We start from the raw sequence: 25,777 nt of genomic DNA on the forward strand, positions 1-25,777 counted from the left end.
CGATTTTGTCGACTTTAGCACATTCATAGTTTATTTGGAGTATTTTTGGAATAATCAAGTTGACAATTTGCAACATTCTTTGAAAATATTGTAGAACTTTTATGAATGAAGGCACGAAAACGAGCGTTTGACCGTCGTCCTACTACCAGCATCAGAGAACGAATAAGGAAAACAAGTGGCACCGAAAAGTGCCGCATCGACAGTGGGATTTTCGCAGCAAGCCACAGGTAGCCACATTTGTCTACCGAGGTGGTGGAAACGGAGAGAGCGCGCTTGTGGTGGTGATACCGACGAGCAGCTTAATCGGAGAGAGTTTTGAAGTGTTGCAGTGTGCAGAGAAATAGTCCTTCTCTACTGAAGAAGCAACGCGACGAAGAAGGACAGCAAGTGTCACATTGTCAAACAACGGGCACCGAGTTTACAACGTAACACATGAGGTGTGTTCTACCGGTGTCTTCGTCACCTAATAGATAACAGGTATATTTTTCATTCCTTTTTGTGATAGTTTTTCTTACTAGGTAAAATGGATGAAGAGATGGGAGAAAGAGTAACAGACCCTCCCCCTAAGCCTTCTGCTGAAAATGTAAACCCGACTAGAATTAAAATTTACCCAGAGTCGTCAACGGGACCATGGATTGTATTTATTAGGCGTAAAGCAAAGGCGCTAAATATCATTCAAATTTCTAAAGATTTGACTTCGCGATTCTCGGATGTAAAAGAGATCGTCAAAGTTAATAATGATAAAATACGCATTGTCGTTGGTAGTCTCAAACAAGCCAATGCAATTGCTTCTTGCGAGCTTTTTACGCGTGAATATAGAGCGTATATTCCTTCAAAGGAAATTGAAATTGATGGGGTCATCACAGAATCGAGTTTGACTGTTGATGACTTAGTTAAGCATGGGGTTGGTCGTTTCAAAGACACCATACTTAAAGACGTAAAAATACTTGAATGCTAGCAATTGCATTCAGTATCACACGAAGGAGATAAAAAAGTTTATCGACTGTCTGACTCGTTTCGAGTGACTTTCGCTGGGTCTGCGCTGCCCAACTATGTCATTATCGATAAGATTCGTCTCCCTGTTCGCCTTTTTATCCCTCGTGTAATGAATTGCCTTAATTGCAAACAGCTTGGCCACACTGCCACTTACTGTTCCAATAAGGCACGATGTGGCAAATGTGGGGGTTCTCATCAAGAGGATACATGCAATGAAAATTCAGAAAAATGTTTAATGTGCGGAGAAAACTCGCATGAGCTCCCTGCATGCCCCATTTATAAATTACGTGAAGATAAAATTAAACGATCCTTGAAGGAGAGGTCTAAGCGCTCCTATGCGGAAATGTTGAAAAATGCTACCCCTAAACCCATCTTCTTAGAAAACACTTACACATCTCTATTTTAGGAACAGTCTGACTCTGACGGAGCGTGCGAAGGTACATCATTTGTTTTACCCGGAAATTCCAGAAAAAGAAAACAGTCTTCTTTTCCCAAGCTGCCAAGAAAGGGCCTTAAAATTTCTCCACCAATAGATAAACTGCGCCCAAAACCGAAAAATTCCGATTCAAAACCGAAATCAATTCCGCCCGGTTTTGGGAACGTACAATCCAAACAGAACACCATTACTGGAAATAATAAAATTTCGACTTCCTCTGAGCCTCAGCCGGGGGTAGGATTATTGAAATTTTCTGAAATTGTTGATTGGATTTTTAAAGCATTCAATATTTCTGAACCACTAAAGAGTATACTTTCAGCTTTCCTCCCAACAATTAGAACATTTTTAGAGCAGCTGATTGCTCAATGGCCCATCCTTGCAGCAATTATATCTTTCAATGGTTAATTCAACTACTAAGGTGAAAGACTCCATCACTGTTTTACAGTGGAATTGCAGAAGTATCAACCAAAAATTGATTCCTTAAAAATTTTACTGCATAATTTAAAATGCGATGCTTTTGCTCTATGTGAAACATGGCTTACCTCAAACATTAATTTCAAATTAAACGATTTCAACATTATTCGCCTAGACCGAGACACCCCGCATGGAGGAGTGCTTCTAGGAATTAAAAAGTGCTATTCTTTCTATAGAATTAACATCCCCTTGTTTGCGGGCATTGAGGCTGTAGCTGTCCAAACGAACATTAAAGGCAAAGACATGTCTATCGCTTCTATATATATACCTCCCAAAGTTCAAATTGGACAACGTCAAATTTTTGAGGTAGTGGAATCCATGGCTGCTCCGCGTCTGATACTGGGAGACTTCAACTCGCACGGAGTATTGTGGGGTTCCCTCTACAATGATAATCGATCCTCTTTGATATACAATGTTTGTGACGAATTTAATATGACAGTTTTAAATACTGGCGAAACAACACGCATCCCCAGACCTCCTGCACGTCCAAGTGCATTAGATCTATCTCTGTGCTCGACATCACTTCGGTTAGATTGCACGTGGAAGGTTGTACCTGATCCTCACGGTAGCGATCATTTGCCAATCGTTGTTTCAATTAACAGTGAATTAGGCCTTACGAATTCAATCAATGTTCCTTATGACTTAACACGAAATATTGATTGGAAAACATACGAAACGTTAATTTCCACTTCTCTTGCTTCGACAGAAGAGCTACCCCCTACCGAAGAATATGAATTCTTAGCGGGTTTAATTATTGAAGCAGCAGAACAAGCCCAAACGAAATGCAATCCTGGAATGACAATAAATAGACGGCCCCCTAATCCTTGGTGGGACAAAGAGTGCTCTGATGCATATGAAGCTAAACAAGTTGCCTACAAAGAAATTATGAAACAGAAAGGGGGTATACGTGAGAACTTTGAAAATTATTTCATTTTGCAAAACAAATTTGACAGTATACGTCGTGCCAAAAAGTCTAGTTATTGGAGACACTTCGTTAATGGCTTGTCAAGAGAAACATCAATGAGTACTCTTTGGAACACAGCCAGAAGAATGAGGAATCGAAACGTGACTAATGAAAGCGAAGATTTTTCGAATCGTTGGATTTTTAATTTTGCCAAGAAAATTTGTCCAGATTCTGCTCCTGCGCAGAAAATCACTCGCGATGCTCCCACAAGTAACGATTTCATAGATTCGCCTTTGACAATGATGGAATTTTCAATTGCACTCCTCTCATGCAACAATAATGCTCCGGGACTAGACAGAATTAAATTCAACTTGGTGAAGAATCTGCCTGACCTAGCAAAAAGACGCTTGTTGAATTTATTCAATAAGCTTCTTGAGCAGAACATAGTCCCGCACAAGTGAGAGTTATCGCCATTCCAAAACCGGGAAAACCAGCCTCCGACCATAACTCGTATCGACCGATTGCAATGCTATCCTGCATCAGGAAATTGTTGGAAAAAATTATCCTACGACGTCTCGACAATTGGGTTGAGGCGAACGGCTTGCTATCAGATACCCAGTTTGGTTGTCGGAGGGGAAAGGGAACGAATGATTGTTTGGCGCTACTTTCGTCAGAAATCCAACTAGCTTACGCAAAAAAAGAACAAATGGCGTCTGTGTTCTTAGACATAAAAGGAGCATTCGACTCAGTCTCCATTGATGTTCTCTCGGAGAAGCTACATCAATGTGGTCTTTCACCGATATTAAATAATTATTTATACAATTTATTGTCAGAAAAGCGCATGCATTTTTCATATGGCGATTTGGCGACACTCAGAATAAGTTACATGGGCCTCCCACAAGGCTCTTGTCTAAGCCCCCTTCTCTATAATTTTTACGTGAATGACATTGATAATTGTATTGTCAGCCCATGCACTTTAAGACAACTTGCAGATGATGGCGTGGTTTCTGTTACAGGACCAAAAGCTATAAATTTACAACAACCATTGCAAGATAGCTTGGATAATTTATCAATTTGGGCTTTAAAGCTGGGCATCGATTTCTCTACGGAGAAAACAGAGTTGGTCGTTTTCTCAAGGAAGCGTGATCCAGCTCAGCTTCAGCTTCAGATGGTTGGTAGAACGATAGCCCAAGTCATGACCTTTAAATATCTCGGAATTTGGTTCGATTCTAAAGGTACATGGGGAGGCCACATTAGGTATCTGATAAAGAAGTGCCAACAAAGGATAAATTTTCTGCGAACAATAACTGGATCATGGTGGGGTTCTCATCCAAGTGACATGATAAGATTGTATCAAACAACAATACTTTCAGTAATGGAATATGGGTGCATCTGTTTCCGTTCAGCTGCGAACACTCACATTATTAAACTGGAACGGATACAGTATCGCTGTTTCCGAATTGCCTTAGGTTGCATGCAGTCGACCCATACGATGAGTCTTGAAGTACTAGCGGGAGTTCTTCCTTTAAAAGACCGATTCTGGGATCTCTCCTCTCGTTTACTTATTCGATGTGAGGTTATGAACCCACTGGTAATTGAAAATTTTGAAAGACTTGTCGAGCTTCAACCCCAAACCAGATTCATGACAGTGTATTTCAATCACATGTCACAAGAAATAACGCCTGCTAGGTATGTTCCCACATACGTCAATAAACTAGATACTCCTGAATCCACTTTATTCTTCGACACGTCCATGCAAGCAGAGATTCGTGGAATTCCGGATCATCTACGCTCGCGGGAGATCCCTAAAATATTCACAAGTAAATATCAACACTTTGAATATTTTTCTTATTTTCCTGATTATTCAAGGGATGTTGGTGTCAGTCACATTAATGTTCAAGATATCTTGTCTGGTCTCAATGATCTAGATGCCACTAAAGGCTCCGGACCTGATGGAATTCCACCTGCTTTCATAAAGAATTTAGCAACTGAGCTTACGTCACCTTTATTCTGGCTGTTCAATAAGTCACTAGAATCTGGTATTTTCCCAAAAGATTGGAAAAAATCTTTTTTAATACCTATTTATAAATCGGGTACAAAATCTGATATTCGCAATTATCGTGGAATTGCCATTCTGTCTTGCTTTCCCAAACTTTTCGAATCCATCATAAATAAAACCATTTTCAACCAAGTCAAACATAAAATAACAAATTCACAACATGGGTTTTTTAAAGGCCGTTCAACTAGTACAAACCTTTTAGAATTTGTTGATTACTCGTTAAATGCCATGGATAAAGGAAATCATATAGAAGCTCTTTACACTGACTTCAGCAAAGCTTTCGATAAGCTGGACATTCCCATGTTAATATTCAAACTTGAAAAATTGGGAATCGAGTTGAGACTCCTCAATTGGATTAAGTCGTATTTAACAGATCGTCAGCAAATAGTAAAATTCTATGAGATGAAATCTGATATAATTAAAGCTACTTCGGGGGTTCCGCAAGGTTCACACTTAGGACCTCTTCTTTTTATTTTATATGTCAACGACATCTCTCTTATTTTAAAAAACATTAATATTCTCATATATGCGGATGATATGAAGCTATTTTTAGAAATTAGAAATAATAATGACTATAATGTTTTTCACGATGAAACACAAATCTTTTATACATGGTGTTGTAAATGTTTACTGGAGTTAAATGTTAAAAAATGTAATCTCATGACTTTTAGCAGAAAACAAATCACGGCTTCCGTGTCAATTACATTAGGTAATCAAACCGTTCAGAAATGCGATAAAATAAGAGATTTAGGAGTTATCTTAGATAAAAAATTAAAATTTGTGGAACATTACAACACAATTGTTCATAGAGCTAGTAATATGCTTAATTTTATAAAACGCTTCGGATATCACTTTCAAGATCCTTACACAATTAAAACTCTTTACGTAGCATATGTTCGGTCTATTTTAGAATATTGTAGTATTGTTTGGTCACCATTCATAAAAAACACGAAGTGAGAATTGAATCAATCCAAAAACAGTTTCTATTATATGCACTACGCAAGTTAAGATGGACAGTATTCCCTCTTCCATCTTATGAAGCACTTTGTATGTTAATAGATATTCAAACATTGAAAGAACGTCGGGACTATGCTATGATCTCGTTTCTAAACGATATCGTCATGCAGCGTATTGACTCATCTTACATATTGTCAAAATTAAATTTATATGCTCCTACTCGTCAATTACACAATAGAAATTTGTTCGCGATAGGTCATCACCGTACAGACTATGCTAAATTCGGACCACTAAACCAGATGATGGCTGTGTATAACGAGCATTGTGAAAGTATTGACCTTACCATGCCCCGAACAAGTTTAAAACAGTTTTTCAACTCTTTACGGCATCATAGTACATAGAAATAGTTTACAGGATAGTATATAAGCAATTAATATTTATATAATGTAGTCTACATTTGATTGACGAAATAAATAAATAAATAGACTGCCTTAAAATGTTTTACACTGATGGGTCACGAATCAGTGAGGCCACTGGTTTCGGTATTTTCAACAATAATTTTTCACTATGCTATATTTCACCCTAAGGAGGAAAATTTGGTAAAAACCAAAATTTCTCACTAGGGTGAAAATTTGTTGGTAAAAACCAGTCTTTGTACAGGAGGGCACAAATCCTTATTTCATACTATGTTGCGTTTCGCATAGGCCTGCTAAGCCAAGACAAGTTTCGGCTTCACTTGTGTCTCATCGGCATAAACAGAACTTCTGCTCGAACGGGACATCACGTTTGATCAGTCGTTTGATTGAAACACATAGTGTGTTTTGGTTTTAAGGGATTTGCGTCAAGCCGGCGCTAATCTATTCCGACAATACGTTAGTGTCGGTTTCTGATGAGGCGAAGCCGAAACGCAACATAGTATGAATAATTTTTCAATTTCTCTCAAACTTGCAGAACCCGCCTCTGTTTATATAGCGGAACTTGCAGCAGTTCACTATAGTTTGCAAATAATTAATACTTTACCCCCGAACCATTACTTTATCCTCACTGATAGTCTCAGCACAATTGCAGCTCTACGCTCAAAGAGGATTGATAATCACGATCCATTCTTTTTGGGGAAGATACGAGAATCTCTGAGTAACCTAACAAGAAAATGTTATAAATTTACCCTAGTGTGGCTTCCCGCCCATTGCTCTATTGCGGGCAATGAGAAAGCTGATAATTTAGCCAAGATTGGTGCACTAGATGGTGAAATATATGAAAGACCCATCGCTTACAATGAATTTTATAGCGCTTCTCGACAGAGGACACTTGCTAGTTGGCAAACATCTTGGGACAATGGAGATATGGGACGATGGCTACACTCAATTATCCCTAAAGTATCAACGAAGGCATGGTTCAAAGGATTGGATGTAAGTCGGGACTTCTTCCGTGTGATGTCTAGGCTCATGTCCAATCATTATACTTTAGATGCGCATCTCCGTCGTATTGGGCTCGCTGATGGTAATCATTGTGCTTGTGGAGAAGGTTACCATGACATTGAGCATGTTGTTTGGTCCTGCACTGAATATTGTGAAGCCAGATCACAATTAGTAGATTCTTTACAAGTCCGAGGAAGACCAATCGATGTTCCTGTTAGAGACATCCTGGCGTATCGCGATCCTCTATACATGGAACTTATCTATCATTTTCTAAAAACAGCGTCTGTCAAAATTTAATTAAATTCATCTCCTCATACTCTCATCCAAGGCTAATCATTCACCAATTAAAGTGTCCTAGAATATTCAGTTTTTAAATTTAGACAATAACAGAAAAAAGTAAATAAATACACCCGAAAATACTAGATCATTATGAAATACAACAATGTAAGGAAAAAAGCAAACAATAAAGTGATTTCAGTGTTAGTTTTAGACAAATTACTAGTATAGTTAAAATTAGTCTTAAGGATTTTTGTAACGTGCTATGTAAAAAAAAAACCAGCATCAGAGAAGTAGCAGATCAGCATTTTTCGCTACATAGCCTGTACCAAACAAACCGCTCGTAAGTCCACCGGAGGAAAGGCTCCCCGCAAGCAGTTGGCAACGAAGGCCGTGTAAAAGTGCCCCAGTCACGATTGGCGTTAAGAAGCCTCATCGCTACCGAACAGCAACTGTCGCCCTGCGAAAAATTTACAGCTATCAAAAATCGAGCGGGCCTAAATTGTGACCCAAAATAAACCACAAACCAACAAGTTCTTTTCAGGACCAGCCAATTATATTCCAGTAAGATATAAATGATATTTTCGTTTTCCATTGCCTTACAACCTCTTTCCTCCCGGCTTGAATTACTATCGATCTTGGTGATGCTGTGCGGTGGGGGCACAGGCAGTTTCCATTATAGTGGAAAATTTACGCTTGCGCGTTTTTCCCAAAAGTTTTTTAGTTGTGCTGTTTTCAAGAAGTTGTAGTTGAATTCAAAATAAAATAGTTTACTTCTATTGTCAGAGGTGGATCTTCCAACGAAAACTAGTCTGGCTCGCTTGGAATCGAATTGTACGGACCAACCACAGCTTTCACAAAATCCGTTATTTTCAGTAATTGTACATTCTACAGATTTAGTCACAACTATTTCCAATCAGTGCAAAAATCGAAGGTTTTCATTCAATACAACAGCAGATTTTCACGTTTGAAAAAACAGGCAGCATTCTGTCCGAAAATTTTGAAACGGAGCACCTATATCGAAACGTTCGATTTTTGTAAATTGAATCATTACACTAAACTGTTTATAAATCACAAATAACTTTTGATTTTGTGCTATTCTACGTGAAAGCGTATTGTTACAAGTGGCTCACTTACCATCCAACGCTCTTGACAAGCCACTTACTGATGCTTGTAATAACAAAACTTCAATTTCATTCTTTGTCGATAAATTGATGGCCCTGAAAAGGGCCTTTTGTTTGGGCAGTGTTCGAAATTTACTTGGAGCTGGTGTATATGGTAACAGTTTTGGTGCCATCTGAGACGGCGTGCTTGAACAACTCTTCTGACAGCAGCAAACGGACGGCAGTTTGAATTTTGCGGGAGATGCTGCAAACGAACTGCTGCATGGCGATGCTGGAAACGAACTGAGCGCGAGCAACAGCATGCTGAGTTTTTATACCTGACTACAGCACAATGAAAGCTCATCCTTTTTTGTGTTGTCCTCAATATGTGTTCTTCGAAGCTCCACCCCTTCGTTGGTTGACCACATATTTTTGATAAAGAACAAAATTGAAATTGTGTTTCCAATACGGAGATTATCGAACACTCAGGGTAAAAAGAGTAATGTAATACGGCACATTGGTAAAATGTTTGAGAATTGAAACCTTTTTTGAATGCGCCTAGTAAAAATGTTTTCCACTTCACTCCAGTATGTTTCTGACCATATTTGCAATTTGCGTACTGAAATAAATCATAACTTTGGGTTTAACCCAAATTGCTCTCCAGGGAGAAACAGTACATGAAACAGAAAATGCAAACTTATTCTTTGAAATGAGTTTGGTGGCCCTGAAAAGGGCCTTTTTTATAATGATACAAGTGAGTTCTACCTTTTCAACTTCCAAATCCATACAATGTGCGTCCCTGCCGCTTCAGAGTATAGACTATATTCATTGAGATTTTGCGCTTGGCGTGTTCAGTATAGGTCACGGCATGACATTTTCCCGCACACCATCAGCATTCGTACACACCTAGAAAAAATAGTGTAAATTTACGTCTCCTGACCATGACATATACGAGCATCAAAAATGACTTAGTTTTACGTTTGATTTTAATTTTACATGACGTTTAATTTCGTAAATCATGTAAAATTACTCCACATACAGCGTTTGTTCTGAATGGTAGGAAGTGTAATTTTATGTCATTGCGCATGTAAAGTATATATAGCATGTAAAATTAAACGGAACAAGGTAATGTTTCTTCATTTCGTGAATTACTAGTGGTTGAATTGTGTCATGTTTGCAATTACGTCAACGATAAAATTCAGATTTTTTTGGTGTGTAGATTAAATCGGAAATGCATTTTACACCACCACGACGAGCCAGACGCCGAATAGCGGATTTGGTGATTCCCTGGATTTTATCACGAAGAACCTTGCGATGACGCTTGGTAGGGAACGCAAACATGATACCGCTCATTGTACCGTCCGGACGAGCATGTTGCTCGTGTGGTAAGCGAGCACCCACTGATACAAAACAAGCTCGCGTGTCCTGTATATATAACATTCCCGTATGTAATGAAACGCTTACATGCCCCTTTTTGACGGCTCTGCGTGGGATATGCTGGCAAATTGCGCATTTTCCTCGCTGTTTCCGAAGGATTTTCTAAAAATCCTTGTTTTGATTTATTTATAGTAGTCGCACTAATTCCGAAATTTAATACGAAATACGTGCACAAATTTCCGATCAGATAGTGCAAAAATATTGCGATTTCGTCCAGTAGAACGGAAGATATTCGCATTTCAAACCTGGGAAAATTTCTCAACTGAAATTTTTGAAACGGGACCCCATATTGAAACGTTAGAAGTATTCTACTTCAAAAAATGGAATTCGAAGTGAAACTTCAAACGCACAAATGAGAGTTTTCGGACATTTTCCCTCAGTCATATGCAGATTGGCAGAAAATTTGAAGTTTTGTTAATAAACGATTAAAGTTTTGCGAGTGTTTTTACAGGGGTGTGTGATAAAAGTGCATTTGAAAAAGTGCACTGAAAATGAGAAGAAAAAAAATAAGAGTGTTTCGAAAAGAAACCCCAAGTGAAGAGGGGTTATATTTTCGCACAAAATAAGAGCTACAGATGGAATTCTGTCAAAAACTCAGATTGGTTGCATGGGAAAATATTTTAGCTTTCTCAAGTAGCAGTTTCGTGGTACACCGGCAAGGTTACTGTATTGAAAAACGTATTTTTATTTGCTCATGTCAGATACATGGTTAGGCAGGGGAGAGGGGTGTGTGCGGCGGAGGAGCTATGTTTTGGCTCGCCCGCATTTGTCAAAATACGGATTTTTGTTCCAAAACATCCATATTGTTCAAATCATAAAAATTTTGAGTCGTGCTGCCAAATCTCCCAATTATGTGGGGAATGTGAAAAATGAGCCAATTTATCCTGATCGTCACAATGCCCTTTTCGACTTCTAATATAACCCAGGTCATGAATCCTTACGAAAAGTTTCTCAATCGTACAGAAGTTGTGCAAATATTTGGGAAAGGTAAGGTTCTTGAGCGCGTCCCGCACTCGTCTTGAAAACATTTGGTCACTTCTGCTTAATTGGTTCTAGTTTAAACAATTGCCAACCGAATTCAACCAAACCTCTTGCAAACGAGTGGAAATTCATTCAAGTTTCTTAGGCTGTATATGTCAGATAGCCGGTTCCGGATTTATACGGAAATTCCGTGGAGTCTGTCCGAAGGCCATTTTTGCTATTCCCATTAATTTTTCAACATTAACCTTTAAGTCCGGTATTTTTTATAGCATGTACATGATCAAAATTCATATGCGAACCCTTCGAAGTCATGTTGGGATAGTAATGGCCATATCCGAGAATCCTGGAACCGATTCCGGGGACCTAGTAAATCCGAAATGCATCATCTTTACCAAAAGGCCTGAAGAATACAATTTCATCAGCTTGTGATTAATGAACAATGCAATCACGATGACATACAGTCATCTGGGCACACGAGGACACTTTACGACCGGTTCCGAATATTCCAGAAACCTGATTCTTCGAACCAAACATTTTTGTTGGTTATGCCTGTCATGCGGCACATCAAATTACATCAGTTTGATGATCTATTAACATTTCGATCACGTTTGAAATCATCCGGATACATAAGGACACTTTACGAACGGTTCCGGATGTTCCGGTTCTTCGGACCAATCAGTTTTAGTTAATATCATGCGGCACATCAAATTACGTCACGGAGAGATTCACAACGCACTCGTTCGGCATCCAGATCGTCAAGAGATGGGGTAATTTGTTGGTATCATCGCAAGTACGACGGACGCGCACTAAAATGCCGCGAACCCTGCAAGTAACGGGTGTTCAATAAAAAATGAGTTTTTTTTCAGTCATGTGATTAAACAAAAAAAAAATAAAATTTCAACGTGTTCAGTATTTTTTATTAAAAACCTGTTTATTCTTCAAAAAACGTCAATAAATATTGGAGAAGGGGCCCTGGTCAGCAGTACGACGCAACTTAGTCGCGATGCTCTCGAAAGAGCGCTAGACGGCACTGACGTGCATCTTCCGGATCTTGGTGGTCAACTGCTTCGTATCCTTAGCCCGCCAATTATTTTTGTACACTAGGGCACTGAGGGAGCCGAAAAAATCCTCAATGGGACGGCACTGGGGCAAGTTGGTCGGGTTTCTTTCTTGCGGCACGTACGGTATCTTTTTCTGCTCAAGATACCCCAGTGTCTTCTTGGTGTAATGGGAAGACGCCTTGTCCGGCCAGAAGACGTACTTCCCATCCGCATGACGCTCCATTAAGAACGACAGAAGACGCTCCTCCTGGTACACTTGGTGATTGATGGCCAGACCGCTCGGCTTGAACCACGGTTTTGAAATCCCTCTGTCCGATAGGGCGATGTACAGCATAACTTTTTTTTTCAAATTTATGCTAAAATTACTTCGGGGGTGTGGCCAACGTGTCGCTGGAATCTTAGCTGTCATTTCCTGGAATGTGGGTGTTCGAGAGCGGGAAGTAACTTCGTCACTACTCGCTCATCCGTTTACTCCGAGACCGAGTCTTCTTGCAACAGATGATGTTCTCCATCTTGAGGGTTCGGTGAATCTAGGTATGGGAGCAGTGATATTTTCGGCTGATGTCACTCGTTCCGTCCTTGTTGTCGAACAGCTTTCTGAACGCTTCCTTCTTCTTCTTCTTCGTCATTATCTTCGCCGGACGGCTGCTACCGGTCTTCCGCTCCACGCTAAGGGATGCCAGGATCTGGTAAACTGTACTCACAGGCACGTGTTCGTCTCGAAAGTGGTCTACCGTAAACTTTTTTCCACAATGACCATGCGTTTCGTAAAACGGTACAACACGCTCGCGGAGGGAGTGCTTGCTGTTTCGATGCCATCTTCGATTGGACTGACAGCACCCGAGCGAAAAGAAACATGCCACCCATTTCTAGGGAGTTCAGAGAGCAATTTACGCTTTTTACTTTAATTACAGAAAGGTATTGAAATCATTCTCATTTTTTATTGAACACACGTTAGCATCCGGCTTCTGGCCGCATTCTTCCCATTTATCACTCTCTGGCAATCTTCATCGAACCAACCGCTTCGTTGGCGCCCCTGAACTGTACCAATCACTTCTGGCGCCCTTTACAGTCACAGTTTCGTGGACATGCTGTTGACATTGCCAGTTACGTTGGTCCCATCTTTCCGCTCATCCAGCTTGTGGCGATACTCAGTTGCTACACCTTCAGTCGAAAGACGTTGGATATTGAAACGCATCGTTCTGTTGTTCTTTGCTACTACGAGATAATGATCCGAGTCGATGTTTAAGCCTCTGAAGGTCCTTACATCAATGACGTCGGAGAAAAGCCGTCCATCTACCAGTATGTGGTCTATTTCGAAAAAGTTCTGCCACTTGTTTGTCTCCAGGCGTGCTTTCGAATATCCTTACGTGCAAAATAGATACTACTGATTGCATCAGCGAAAGTTACAAGCCGCCGGCCATTATTATTTGTAGCAGAATGAAGGCTCTGCGTACTAAAAATGGGGTGAAAGAACTGCTCCCTCCCAACCTGTGCGTTAGCAACTCCGACGACTATTTTTACATCTTGTCTTGAGCAATCTTCGTAAGATTTATCTAAGCTCTCATGGAACGCGTCCTTCATATCATCGAGCTTATCGTTAGTTAGCTCATAAATACTGATCAGGTTGTAGTTGAAGAACTTGCACTTAATTCTTAACACCACAGATTCGGTTGTTTATGGCCCGGATAGAATTTTACAATAGCATTCCAACCCCTGGCAAAAAAAATACGGACGAGCATGGTCAGGCGATTTAAAAAGTTTGACGTTTGACTCAACTCGCCTGTGCTACTTGCCCCTCGGAACAAATGCAATTTGCAAATGCGATTTAAAGGCAATTTCAATACTTAAACATGGCGGTTCATGTTTGGTTTAAGCTTAAAATTGTTTTTTGAACAATTGGTGTGTTTTCACTTGCACTTTCTTTGTCTAGTGCACTTCATTTAGCCAACGAATGTGAGAAATTGTGGAATCGTGTGTATGAATAGTAGAACAAGATCTCTGACCTAAAGTCTTAATGAACGTCAGATTGTGATAAGTTTTGAAGTGCAATATCCATTTCCCCATTGATTCTTCCTAAAATTTGGTGGTGAATACCTAGTATATTGGTAAGTATATGTGAGTAGATAATGAATCCGAAAATAAGCATTATTTTTAATTTTCATATTAGGCAATTAAGGGCGATTAAATGGCGCGTTCCGTGGGCGATTTGGGGGCGATTTAAGGGCGGGCTGGGCGGCAAAAAATAACGGCGGTAAATCGCCCAAATGTTGCATTTGAAATAGTCCCCTAATTGCCAGTAATGTGCTGGCAAATTGAAGGGCAATTAGCGCATCCGATTTGGCAACTTGCCTTTTTTTTGACTGGGACGAGATCAGCGGCCGCATGTTCAAGCGGGACAGTGGGTATCTGACAAGTCGGTGGTAAACATACGAAAAGGATAGTATCGAAGAAGGTGGTTGACGTAGAAGAAAGGTTTGAAGATTGAAAGCAGTTTGATAGTTATTAAAGTGAAATTAAATTAAAACTACTAGCTAGAAGTACGGTTTTTGGTTTGTTTGATGGTTGCTTATGTGTAGCAGTACGGATTGGATTATCAGATGAAAGTACGGTGTCGAAGTCTTATAATTGATAGTACGGCTCAGTGATTTAAAGGCTAGATGTAAAATGTGCGATAAAAGTAACAGAAATGAATTTAACCTGGAATTTATCACAAGATTATCACAACTAGTTTTATGTTATCGTAGCAGCGCCGGTAATCGAGTTGATAACGACAAGGTAAACAAAAACGTTTATAAAACTTAAACCTAAATAAAAGCTTAAAATATGTATAAGATTAAAGTACCGTACGAGACCGCTTCCCGGAAGTCACGGAAATTAGTATCAACACTAAACGTAAGTAAACAACGTAAAAGTCGATGAATTTATGATGATGTAACTATTATATACAGTCGGGTCTCCTACTACGCGGATTCCTACAACGCGGCTTCCTACTGCGCGGTACCCGCGTTGTAGGATACCCATAGCTTATGGGATTTCGACTAATTGGGGCTGTGGCCGATTATTTCGTCCGCGTCAACATGTAGCGCCATACTTTCTTTAACAAAGTTGTTGTACTCACTTGGGCCTACAACCTAGAGTAATTGGGTATCCAATTAGTTGAGAACTATGCCGCCAGGGGTGCTATGAAAAAAGAGTAAATAAATCGAACTTCTCGTCGTAAATTCGACTATCATCAAATGGATTCAATGTCAAATATATCAAGACCCTGATTATTTTGAAAGGTGGTGTCTTCGGGGGATTTGTAAAAGAGCTTCTAGATGGCAGAAAAAACAACTCGCAATTGCCCCACCAGGTGGCGCTAGTGCTAATGCAAATATTCAACACATGTTAAAATAATTCTATATCTCAACATCGTGATTAGATGGAGTAGTACTGTCTTCAGCAAAGTTGCTCGAGAGGGCGAGGACCACCCAACGGTAACAGATTAGTTAGGATTACTCTCACTATGTGGCGCTAGTGAGCGTAGAAGCTTTCAGCACATTGTAGATTATGATATATCTCAAAAGTCTAATAACTTGGAACAATGGTGTTTTCGGCAAAGTGCTTGAGGAGGTCAAAGGCTACTCGATTACGGATAGATTAAACTGAAATGGACCCGCCAGGCGGCGCTAGTGAGCATTTTTTTACACAGCATGTATCTCGAGATCATGATCATGTGGAATGGTGGTGTCTTTGGCAATATTCATAGGCAGGTCGAGTTCTGTCCTACGGCAAACAAATTAGTTCAGTACTCGCCAACTAGATGGCGACAATGCAAATGAGATTTTCTCAACATTATAGATATATTTCTAAAGACTGGTAATTTGGGGAAACGCTGGTTTTGGTAAAGTTCTCCAGGGGGACAAGTGCTGTTTGATATGCATGGGAAAATTTTGATTTTACCCGCTAAGTGACACTAGTGAGCACGCATTTTTCTTTTCAATTTCTGCATCTCAACATAAAGGCAGTTTATAATGGTGGTATCTTCAACAAAGTTGCTTGAGAGGTCGAGGACTACCCAACGGTAATAGATTAGTTTAGAATACTGTCACTATGCTATAGTGAGCGCAGAAACTTTTGGGACCTGGTAAATTATCATACATCTCTAACTTCGAAAGATTGTATTTTCGGCAAAGTTCTTGAGGAAATCAAGGGCTGTTCGATTATAGACAGACTTAATTGGAATGGCGGCGCTAGTGAGCAAGCAATTTTTTTCCTATTTTTATTTCTCGGGATCAGGATAATTTGGATGAGTAGTATCTTTGGCAAAATTCATCGACAGGTTGAGTTTTATCTTACGGTGATCAGATTTGTTCAGAACTCACTCATTGCAAGGGAGAATACAACTTCTACTGCATAGTAGATTAAGTCAAAAGTTTGATAATTCATGAAAATGGTTGTTGTTGTTGTTGTTTATTTATCACACTTTACACCGAAGAGCGGTGCATTCGTGTCGATGAAAATGGTGTGATCAGATTAACGTGAAAAAAAGAAGAAAGGAGGAGGAGAAAATGGTGTTATCAGATTAACGTGGATTTTAGTTTACAAATTTCACTACCTCAAAATAATGACAGTTTAGAAGAAGACTTTCTTAGGTGAAATTCATCGGTAGATCTAGAGCTGTCTGATGATGGCAGATTGGTTTTGAATACTCTCATTATGTGCCAGAGAATGGGTTGATGAATTTATCCTCTTATCCGTTTCGAGACTACTTCAGAAATTTAGATGAAATTAACAAGAATCAGAGCAGTAAATAATCTATTCATAATCGAGTAGCCCTTATTCTTCTTCAAAAACTTTTCCGACAACACCATCTGTCTAATTTATTAGACTTCTCAGATAACTCATAATCTACCATATGCTGAAAGCTTCCACACCCACTAACGCCGCGTAGTGAGAGTATACCAAACTAATCGGTCACCATTGGGTAGTCCTTGACCTATCAAACAATTTTGTTGAAGACACCGCCTTTCAAAACTGCCTTAATATTGAAATGCTGAAATTGAAAAAATGCGTGCTCACCAAGAACACGTACTTACTAGCGTCACCTACAGTCACCTGAATTACCAGACTTTAAAAATGGATCTACAATATTCTGAAAGTTTTATCCTCCTTTGCGCCGCCTAATGGGTGAGTTCTAAACTAATCTGTTCACCATAAAGCAGAACTCGACCTGCCGATGAATATTACCAAAGACATCACCGTTGCAAACTATCATGATCTCGAGATACAGAATTTAAAATATATACTTGCTCACTACCGTAACCTTGCGAGTCCATTTCAATTTCTTCTATCCATAATCAAGTAGTCCTTGAGCCATTCTAAAACTTTGCTGAAAGCGCTATCATTGGATGTTTGAAATATTTCACAATCTACCACATGCTGAAAGCATGTACGATAGTATCGCAGCATAGTGAGAGTATTCTAAACTAATCTGTTACCGTTGGGTAATCCTCGACCACTCGAGCAACTTTGTTGAAGACACAACCCTTCTAAGCTGCCTTAATGTTGTGATACAGAAATTGAAAAGAAAAATGCGTGCTCACTAGTGTCACCTAGGGGGTAAAATCAAAATTTTGCTATACATTGTCAAACAGCAACTTGTCATTCTTATTAGCGACGCCTAGTAGACAAGTTCCATAATCGAGTAGCCTTTGACCTTTACCGAAAACATCATCTTTCCAAGTTATTAGACTTTTGAGATATATCATTTTCTACTACATGCTGAAAGCATCTACGCTCACTAGCGCCGCATAGTGAGAGTATTCTAAACTAATCTGTTACCGTTGGGTAGTCCTCGACCTCTCGAGCAACTTTTTGAAGACACCATCCTTCTAAATTGCCTTTATATCGAGATGCAGAAAATGAAAGGAAAAATTCGTGCTCACTAGCGTCACCTAGCGGGTAAAATCGAAATTTTTCTATACATTGTCAAACAGCACTTGTTCCCCTGAAGAACTTTACCAAAAACAGCGTTTACCTAAATTATCAGACTTTAGAAATATATCTATAATGTTAAGAAAATTTCACTCGCATTCATGGCGCTCCATCTTGTGAGCGAGTTCTGAACTAATTTGTTCGCCGTAGGACAGAGCTCGACCTGCCTATGAATATTGCCAAAGACACACAGATCTCGAGATATATGCTTTGAAAAATAATGCTCACTAGCGCCGCCTGGCGGGTCCATTCCAGTTTAATCTATCCATAATCGAGTAGCCTTTGACCTCCTTGAGAACTTTGCCGAAAGCACCATTTCTCCAAGTTGTTGGACTTTTGAGATATATCATAATCTACCATGTGCTGAAAGCTTCTACGTTCACTAGCGCCACATGCTGAAGACAGTACTACTCTATCTAATCACGATGTTGAGATATAGAATTATTTTAACATGTGTTGAATATTTGCATTTTCACTAGCGCCGCCTGGTGGGGCAATTGCGAGTTATGCTTTCTGCCATATAGAAGGTCTGAACTTCTTTTACAAATTTCCCGAAGACACCACCTTTCAAAATAATCGGGGTCTTGATATATTTGAGATTGAATCCATTTGATGATAGTCGAATTTACGACGAGAAGTTCGATTTATTTACTCTTTCTTCATAACACCCCCGGCGGCACAGTTCTCAACTAATTTGATACCCAATTACTCTAAGTTGTAGGCCCAAGTGAGTACAACAACTTTGTTAAAGAAAGTATGGCGCTACATGTTGACGCGGACGAAATAATCGGCCACAGCCACAATTAGTCGAAATCCCATAAGCTATGGGTATCCTACAACGCGGATTCCTTTTTCACGCCCCCAGTTAACCGCGTAGTAGGAGACCCGACTGTACTTGTTTAAACGCAGGGAAAATTTAACCGACTCATAAAAAAACCAATTACATTAGAGTTTTGCGTTGAGTTCGTTCATATTTACGGAAGTTGTACGTCTTGTTGCCGTATCGGGACCAAATTAAATTTTCCGTTTATTCCGGGATGTCAAGCGGTAGCGTAGCAAGTGCGGGCAAACATGCCCAGAAAAAGGGCAATTCTCCTGGTGATGAGGGGGCCGAATGTGGTACGTGTCAAAGGCTCGATGCTAGCAGGATGATTCAGTGTGACGTGTGGTTTCACTATGAGTGCGTTTGTGTAGAGGACAGTATCCAATACAGAGATTGGAGCTGTTATGGGTGCGTGAGGAAATTGCTGCAGCGGGAAATGCGTGGACTACGTGATCAACTGGAGCGCTTCGAACAGCAACTGAAGCAGTGGCAACAGGAGCAGCAGAAACGTCTGGAACAGGCTGAAGATCAGCATAAACGGCTTGAGCAGCGGCAAAAGCAACAGAATTAGTAGCAGCAAAAGCAGGAGCGGATCGATCAGTCACAGAAGAGGGAGTTGCAGTTACCGCAGCATAGTTCGTTGTTGGGAGTAGCTAGTCGCATCTGATCATCGTCTACGTAAAATTCTACAGCAGCAAACAGTGTCGAAGGGTATACTGAATGTGTCCAAAGCGGATAAGCAGCGTAGTATAGACCCCACGACGAGCACAACCGTATCACGCACTAAGACCACTTCAAGGACATCAAAGCGTTCCGCGAAACTTCGTGAGCTACAAACGAAAGCTCTTCAAACGAGGCAAGCACTAGAGAAGAAACAACTGGAAGAGTGGCTGGCTCTTGAAATGGAAATGTTGGCGATGAGTGACTCTGAATCAGGAACGATCGAAAGCTGCGACAAAGTTGAGGACTGGCTGTGTAGAACAGAGAACATGGCAAAGGATGGACTCAAAACTGCGGATGAAACGCCTCTGCCGGTGTACGAAGAACTGTTACGAAAATCGGTAGCGGTGTCGACTCAGAACGGCTTGCCAAGAAGTTATGTCCCGGGAATGCCATCCGATCTACAGCAGCGCGTCGGCAATACTGCTCCGCTTGAGGAGAGAACTGCACTACAGCATCGTAGCAACTATCTTTCAGGCGCGGGGTTTGCCGATCGTCCTTTCCCAAGCGGAACTCTACCGACAACCATGCCCGGCCAACAGTCGTACGGCATCTATTCAGCACCGGCAGTGTCTAATCTACCATCTGTTGTGCACTGGATTACCTCCGATGGTAACATCTACCCCGCAACCAGCTCAACGAAGATCGAACTGCGATGACTTGCCAATTACGAGAGGTCATCTTGCGGCGCAGCAAACGGTGAAGGACCTACCAAAATTTGGCGGCGATCCTGAAGATTGGCCACGATTCATCGCAGCGTACGAGAGGACTTGCCAGATGTGTGGTTTTCGAAACGATGAGTTGCTTGATCGGCTTGAAAAAATTCTCTACGACAAAGCGTTAAGCTCTGTCAAAAGTCTGCTTCTACATCCCGACAACATTCCGGTGATCATGCATCGATTGAAAACACTTTTCGGGAATCCGGAGTCCATTGTGGAAACGATGGTGCGGAAGATTAGGATTATGTCCCCACCCAAGGTTGACAAAATGGAAACGATCATCGACTTCGGTGTTGAAGTGCAGAATCTATGTGCGACGTTCCAGGTGTGCCAGAATCGGAAGGAAGAAGCCTACATTCCGCGAACCCGCTTGAGGAAAAGGCATGCAAAGCATGTTTGGCATGTTCGAAAGGACGCGAAGGTCGCGACAAATGTAACAGGTTCCTCAAGATGTCTCCGAGTGCACGGTGAGTATTGGTGAATGAGAAGATCTGTCGGAAGTGTCTGACTAAGCACTTCAAGTCCTGCGAGCGGAAGGTTCCGTGTGATCACAACGGATGTAGTTATCTTCACCATCGGTTACTGCTGATGGAACATAGCTTGGGGGAAGAGCTAAACCTTAACGGTGAGAAGTCACCCTTGTGTATCACTTGGACCGGCGGACAAGGTAGATACGAAGATGACTCAGTAAAATGTTCGATGGATATCACCGGAGCGCAAACTCCAACTCAACGTTTTCATCTACCGAAGGTGCATACAGTACGAGCTTTAGATCTTCCCTCGCAATCCATAGTGACTTCGGATCTGGCAGAACACTACAAACACCTAGCTGGACTGCCTATTGAGTCGTACACTGGAGTCAAACCTCGTATTCTGTTGGGTGTCGATAACACTAGGTAAGAGTATCCGCTTGACTCAAGAGAAGGAAGCGCAAATCAGCCTACTGCTGTTTGGACACGACTAGGTTGGCTGATCTATGGTCCATGCTCAGTAGCAAAACGTATAGCTACCACATTTGCCAGTGCGAGGCGTTGCACTCGACCGTTAAAAGCTATTTCGCTCTGGATAGCCTCGGAGTACAACCTGCTGGGAAGTCGCTGCTGTTGAAAGAAGACAATCATAAAACAATAGATATTATAGTTAATACTGTTTTAGCTTTGTTCGACGCAGTAGATTGACAATAAATTGTCATGTAACTATCAATTGTGCTGTTCAACCTATTTTACAGTCAAATTTACTGGAGAACGTTAAAGTTTATAGTTTTTGTACTGCAGCATAACGCTAGAATTTACTGTAAATTCCATATTAATGCCTCAAAAGGACTAAAGATTTTTGTAAACAAACTTGTTTTGCTCATTATTCCGCAGCCGAGTAAAATTTCAAAAGAGTGCCTTAACTTACATCTTTACCCTTCGTAGATTTAGCGATTTCAAATATTTTCTACGTTTGAATTGTAGCAAATTAAGAGAAATCGGCAAATCAAAAGCTTGTTTTTAAATATCTTTAGCCCTATTCAAAAGTGAATATGGAATTGTAAAATTACTGCACTGCCACAGTAAAAATCATGGTTTTGTTACTGAACATTTCTACTTGGGCGACTTCCACCGTATAACTTGCTTCATCTGCTTCCCGATCACTATGAAACCAACACCATGTTCTGCCCTTTCAGCACCGCCGCTGTAGTAGATTTGGTATGCACCTGAATGAAGTGTTCGCAATGGGGTCAACTGCTCTGAATTCGCGTTGCTGCCACGTGCACGCCAGCATTACACAGTTCTCGAGTCAGGAGCCCTGTGTGTGCAGGTTCATTCAAAGTTCATACGTTCCAAGCTCCGAGGTTCTAATCGTTATCCTTTATTCGTTGCCAAGTCGTTTGCCGTTAATCCAGTTCGTTTTTTGCTCTACTCTTGCTATTCGTGGTGTTTTGGGTATTTCGGTAGGCTACCTTACCGGGGTCGTGCGGGTGGGGCTACCACTTTAGGGTCTAGCTGGTGCTAAATAGCGTACCTTATTCAGCCGCTGGATGCCAGTCAGACGATGTTTGAGCCGCACCTCAAACTTGCAGACGCTTGAATACGCACCTATAGCATACTGATTACATTTTTCGGTCCGACCAAGAGTAGGTTCGCTTTAATGTTTACAAATTCTACAGCCATAAACCAGCATCTTTTATTTCAGATCAACTTGATTTGCTACCAGCACACTAGATCGGCTATTTCAATGATTCTCGAGTTGAAAAGATGATAGCTCACAACGCGAGGATAACGGCAAACATCTCTTTTAATATTGACACCCAGATTGACTCTACTAAAAAAATTTCAGTTCTGCTACCAAACTTCGGCTTTCCTGCTTATACTCACAATTTTGCTTTTTCTTTTCGTAGGAGATCCATTAGGTAAAATAGCGATGGATTGGTGAACGCTACTTTTATCAGCATTGGGCATTTTCCTATAAAACCACTTGAAAAACTAACGTAAGAAACAAATGTCACGCCACCGGTAAAACAATCAACAAGCAACAATTGAATGCACACTAAAATGTATTTCGTTGTTGAACACTGTTTATATACTAAGTTCATTGAAGCTAAAGAATGTTGGAAATTATGGTAAAAAGCAATGCAACCGTGGATTCAAAAGTTGTTCCAATTAGAATTAATTCTAGTCGAGAATTAACAAGGGCTACCAATCTTTAAAGTTCAATGAACTCCTATGGGATTTTAGATTCTGGTGCGACGGTTTAGTGGAGTACACTGGTTTCGCACTTTTGCTACAAAATGCAGAAAATGGTGCAGAACCAGCTGAACTCCTCTACACCTGTGTCAATCAATCGAAAATCCCACTAGAGTAATGCAAAAATTACAAAGATCTAGCGTTCGCGTTTGCTGGTACCCGATGATTTATTAAAATTTTAGATTGTCATACTCGATAAAATTGGCAGACTGATTCGATATTTTACGCTGTCTTTTTATGAGATTAGCAACTACCTTTCCATTCCGATGAGATTATGTAATTTTCGGTTTAGAAAAAAGCATTCCCTACCTTGGCAGTGGTGGACAGAACCCGGGTATGAGTCGCGGCAGTCAACTTCAGCTGCTGGTGGCTTCGTAATACGGCACGCGACAAGTGCAAAATCCTGCAGGCCATTTTCCCGGTTTCGATTATCCTAGCAGCTTCCAATCACAGGTGACACGCCGGTGTTGACGATTGACTAAAAAAAGGCTCTACAAAACACAGCTTTCACTTTTTCCTCAGCAACAGAAAATCACCTCTGACTGCAGAGCGCAAATTTGGAAAATTGCTGTCAGTTTTGTTTTGACCGCAGTGCATGTGTGTTTGTGAGATCTTTTTTGTGTTGACGTTTCTACTTGTCAAACCCTTAAACCGGCCAGCATGAAAACATAAGTTGCAATCCGAGTTATTAGTACGATTGTGAACCACTATTTTTTAAAATAAACTGTTACACAAGATTGTTCTTAAGTGTTTGCTAACTTTACATAGTAGTGTAATAAATACTGTTTATTAATCCAAAAAATTATAAAGACCGGTTGCGAAGGAATTAAACATGGAATGTTCCATGGAGGATGCAGTTGACCTGGAAAGTGTCAAAAACGAGATTGGACCTTCAGAAGAACCTCTGGAATCAACGACCATAGAAGATACCGCCGTCCAATCATCTCCCCCAGTAAATCCAATCGGCCACCAGGAACTGGCTACAAACGATGAATTTAACGAAATAGCTATTGAAGATAAATTACTCGACACTGCGGAAATTGGATCAGACTCGGAATCTACTCTTCTAGACGAAGCTGTTCTACTAGAAGAAACAAAAACCAACAATTCAGTAGCTCCGATGGTAATGGAAGACAAACATACCTCTAGTGATCATATAATTCCCGAGGCAATGGACCTAGACCGGGATGTTCCCCAAGAAGATCACCAAAGCGAAACGAACTCGATAAAATCGGACTCGGGAGATTCTCCCATCTCCAAGCACACCTCATACGAACAGGACTATTTCCAATCTATGACGGTTTGCGAAATCGGTCGTTGCTCTTGGGACAAAGTGGCCAAGCAAAACTACGTTCGCGGGTGTCTTTGGTCACCGGATGGAACATGTGTCCTAGCGGCCGTCAACAACGATGGTATGCATGTGTTTGAGCTTCCCTCGGACATGTACGCTGCACAGGAAGTATCACCGGAGCGTCCGGTTCAGTTGCTCGATGCTCCCGTGCACGTGCGAGAATCAACACTAGTATACGACTACAAATGGTACCCGGGGATGAACAGTGCGATGCCGGAAACCAGCGTGTGGATCGCCTCCAGACAGCACGAACCCATCCAGATGTGGGATGCTTACACCGGTAAGATTCGGTGTTCTTACAAAGGGTATAACGCGGTGGATGAAGTGGAAGCAGCTCTCAGTCTCGCCTGGTCCTTGGACGGAGGGAGTATCTTCGGGGGCTACAAGAAAAGTATAAAAATGTTCGACGTAAAAACACCTGGAAGGGAAATATCCTCTTTTCCCACCAAAGTAACTGCTTCTTGCATGACAATTTGTTCACCACTACCAAATCTGCTGGTTTTTGGTTCCTGGAGTCGTTCCATCACGGCCCTCGTAACTAACACCAATCAAACCATTCCGGTGGGGAACAACTCGCGCGAATGTAGTCACATTGCAGGTGTTACGTTGCTCAAGTTCATTCCTCGAACGAACCTTTTCGTCTCCGGTGGCCGAAAGGATTCCAAGCTGATGATGTGGGACATTCGGAAGCTAACTCAGCCGTACCACGTACTCGAGCGGATCTGTCAAACTAACCAGCGAGTGTATTTCGACAGTTCACCGTTCGGAGAATGGATCATTACCGGTAATACAGACGGGACAGTACGTGCCTGGAATCTGCGGCAGATCGATGCTCCCAGTAGATCATACCGCCAGTATAATGTAAGTGTATCTGCGTAAATCAATCAGCTTTGTTTTAAACTGTTCAATTCACAGTTCCCGTTACATCGAGACTGCTGCAATGGAGTTTCGTTTCATCCATCCAAACCAATCATTGCCACTGCGAGTGGACAGTTCCATTTCACCTCTCCCGGGTGCAGTGAGGAAAACCTAGACGTCTCAACGCTGGATGATGCCACCGTGTTCAACAAAGCGCAAAATCAGGAAAATTCATTAACCTTATGGTGGGTTGGTGATGTGGACTTTTCGGAACAGTAAATTCAACCCTGAGCGGGTAGTGCATTTTTGTTTTGTTTTCCGTCGTTGAAGAATTAGTTTAAAATCTTTCTGATTTCGTTAATATTAGATGGATTAAATATTCATAATATGTACAAAATAACAATAAAATTATGTAATAAAGATTTTTTCTTCACGAGTAACGATTTTAAACATTTTTCTTCGCGTTGCGATTTGCTTTTACTCTCACTTTGAAAGA

General features: G+C 40.9%; 2 protein-coding genes across 2 annotated transcripts in view; one reads left to right on the forward strand and one right to left on the reverse strand.

The window, feature by feature from the left end:
* The window catches only part of LOC131685922 (fumarate hydratase, mitochondrial-like), a 36,544-nt gene extending 12,930 nt beyond the window's left edge, over nucleotides 1–23,614 (reverse strand). The window contains exon 1 of the mRNA XM_058969955.1: nucleotides 23,382–23,614. Coding sequence (XP_058825938.1) covers nucleotides 23,382–23,486 — 105 coding nt within the window. The 5' untranslated portion in view covers nucleotides 23,487–23,614. The remainder of the gene's footprint in view (nucleotides 1–23,381) is intronic.
* Nucleotides 23,615–23,633: 19 nt separating this feature from the next.
* LOC131685921 (telomerase Cajal body protein 1 homolog) lies at nucleotides 23,634–25,676 on the forward strand. The gene is made up of 2 exons (XM_058969954.1): nucleotides 23,634–25,284; nucleotides 25,339–25,676. Exons 1-2 carry the CDS (start codon nucleotides 23,905–23,907, stop codon nucleotides 25,558–25,560), a joined length of 1,602 nt encoding a protein of 533 aa, XP_058825937.1. The 5' UTR covers nucleotides 23,634–23,904; the 3' UTR covers nucleotides 25,561–25,676.
* The last annotated feature ends 101 nt before the right edge of the window (nucleotides 25,677–25,777 follow it).

Source organism: Topomyia yanbarensis, chromosome 2, assembly GCF_030247195.1.
Source record: "Topomyia yanbarensis strain Yona2022 chromosome 2, ASM3024719v1, whole genome shotgun sequence".
In the NCBI taxonomy this organism is placed as follows: domain Eukaryota; kingdom Metazoa; phylum Arthropoda; class Insecta; order Diptera; family Culicidae; genus Topomyia; species Topomyia yanbarensis.

Bases quoted from the DNA above. Each gene is read 5' to 3' on its own strand.
- LOC131685921 (XM_058969954.1), top strand. From the start codon at position 23,905: ATGGAATGTTCCATGGAGGATGCAGTTGACCTGGAAAGTGTCAAAAAC. The intron at 25,285-25,338 runs GTAAGTGTATCT...TTCAATTCACAG, and splicing joins GATCATACCGCCAGTATAAT to TTCCCGTTACATCGAGACTG.